At 46.2% G+C, this 1,575-nt stretch overlaps 1 protein-coding gene across 1 annotated transcript; it reads right to left on the reverse strand.

Moving 5' to 3' along the window:
* Window positions 1-1,081: 1,081 nt before the first annotated feature.
* Window positions 1,082-1,396, reverse strand: LOC117125289. The gene has a single exon (XM_033271760.1). The coding sequence runs from the start codon at window positions 1,394-1,396 to the stop codon at window positions 1,082-1,084; it is 315 nt and encodes a 104-aa protein (XP_033127651.1).
* Window positions 1,397-1,575: the final 179 nt, after the last annotated feature.

Below are 1,575 nucleotides of genomic sequence, written 5' to 3' on the forward strand. Positions count from 1 at the left end.
TACTCGACGTTCGTCTGAGATTCGCGGACGCGTCCGCGTACTCGACGTCGGTAGGAGATCCGAGGAGGCGTCCGTGTACTCGACGTTCGTCTGAGATTCGCGGACGCGTCCGCGTACTCGACGTCGGTATGAGATCCGAGGAGGCGTCCGTGTACTCGATGTTTTTCTGAGATTCGCGGATGCGTCCGCGTACTCGACGTCGGTAGGAGATGCGAGGAGGCGTCCGTGTACTCGACGTCCGTCTGAGGATCGCGGACTCGTCCGTGTACTCGACGTCCGTCTGTGAATCGCGGACGCGTCCGCGTACTCGACGTCTGTTCGGTGTTCGTGTACTGAGGCGGTGCACCCGGTGCCGGTGCTCGTGTACGCGACGACGTGTCCGGCACCGGTTCTCGTGTCCAGCTTTTCAAAAAATTTTTTTTAAGTCCAGATTTTCGAAAATTTTTCTTAGTCCACAAAAGTCGAAATTTTTTCTAAGTCCAGAAAAGTCGAAAATTTTTCTAAGTTTTTCTAATTTTCGAAAATTTTTCTAAGTCAAGAAAAGTCGAACTTTTTTCTAAGTCCAGCTTTTTCGAAAATTGTTCTAAGTCCAGCGCAACACCTCCCATTCACACCTTCTCGTGTACACGACGGAGCACCGTCGACTGCCCACACGTCACTGCAGCACTCTACGCTCACTCAACGAAAACAAAAAAATACAAGATATGGAGAAAGTCAAATTTGTGGTTTTTTCTCGAAAGATTTATTTTTCGTAATAAATATTTAAAATAACGAGTATAGGAGTACCAGCAGAATCTGCGTCAGGTGAGAACAAGTCTCTTTTTGGACCTCACATCTCTAGATTATTTTTTTTACTTCGTACCGTCGAGTATGAGGTGAGATAATGTCTCCTTCGGAAGATATCGTCCGACTTCTTTAAATCAATCTTCACTCCGTACCCTAATGTAAATCGGGTTGTCAAGACTGTAAAAAAAATAATAATTAGAAAAAGATTAAATAAAATATATATAAAAAAAATCCAAATTTCGATAACAAAATATTGAAAACTTATATAAATAATTTTTTAAAAATTAGTGTTAACTTACGTCAAAATTCCCTCGCGTACTTCGAGTTCCGAGTCCCAGTCTTCGTCGGACGAATGTTGAGTTTCCACGTACCTTGGAACTTCCAAATTCCCATGCATTTTAGGCGGTGTGGTGTCCGGCCTCCACAGGCAATTCTCCTCGTGCTCTCTCAACTCCTCGGACTCTCCGCAGGTCAGACAACCGTATCTGCAGATTCCGATCGGCTTGCCGGTGTGCCCCAACTTGCATCTGTGAAAGTGGTTGTGAAAGCGAGAGACCCTCACTTTGTGTTCCTTGAAGAACGGGCAGGTTACGAAGACTTGACTTTCCATCGTGTTGGATGCTGATGACGAGGTCCACAATCCCCTTTATACTCGTCGAGCGAGACGCGATGACGTTCGCTCCACCGATGACGTTTTGCGTACGGTGAACCCCTATGTCGTGGTACACATGCACTCGACACCGATGACGTCATCGTTACAGACGTACATCTGCCAATCGTTGGCGCCAA

Source organism: Anneissia japonica, unplaced genomic scaffold (assembly GCF_011630105.1).
Source record: "Anneissia japonica isolate Jap-2015-1 unplaced genomic scaffold, ASM1163010v1 scaffold9633_len67152_cov97, whole genome shotgun sequence".
Lineage (NCBI taxonomy): Eukaryota > Metazoa > Echinodermata > Crinoidea > Comatulida > Comatulidae > Anneissia > Anneissia japonica.

Bases quoted from the DNA above. Each gene is read 5' to 3' on its own strand.
- LOC117125289 (XM_033271760.1), bottom strand. From the start codon at position 1,396: ATGGAAAGTCAAGTCTTCGTAACCTGCCCGTTCTTCAAGGAACACAAA.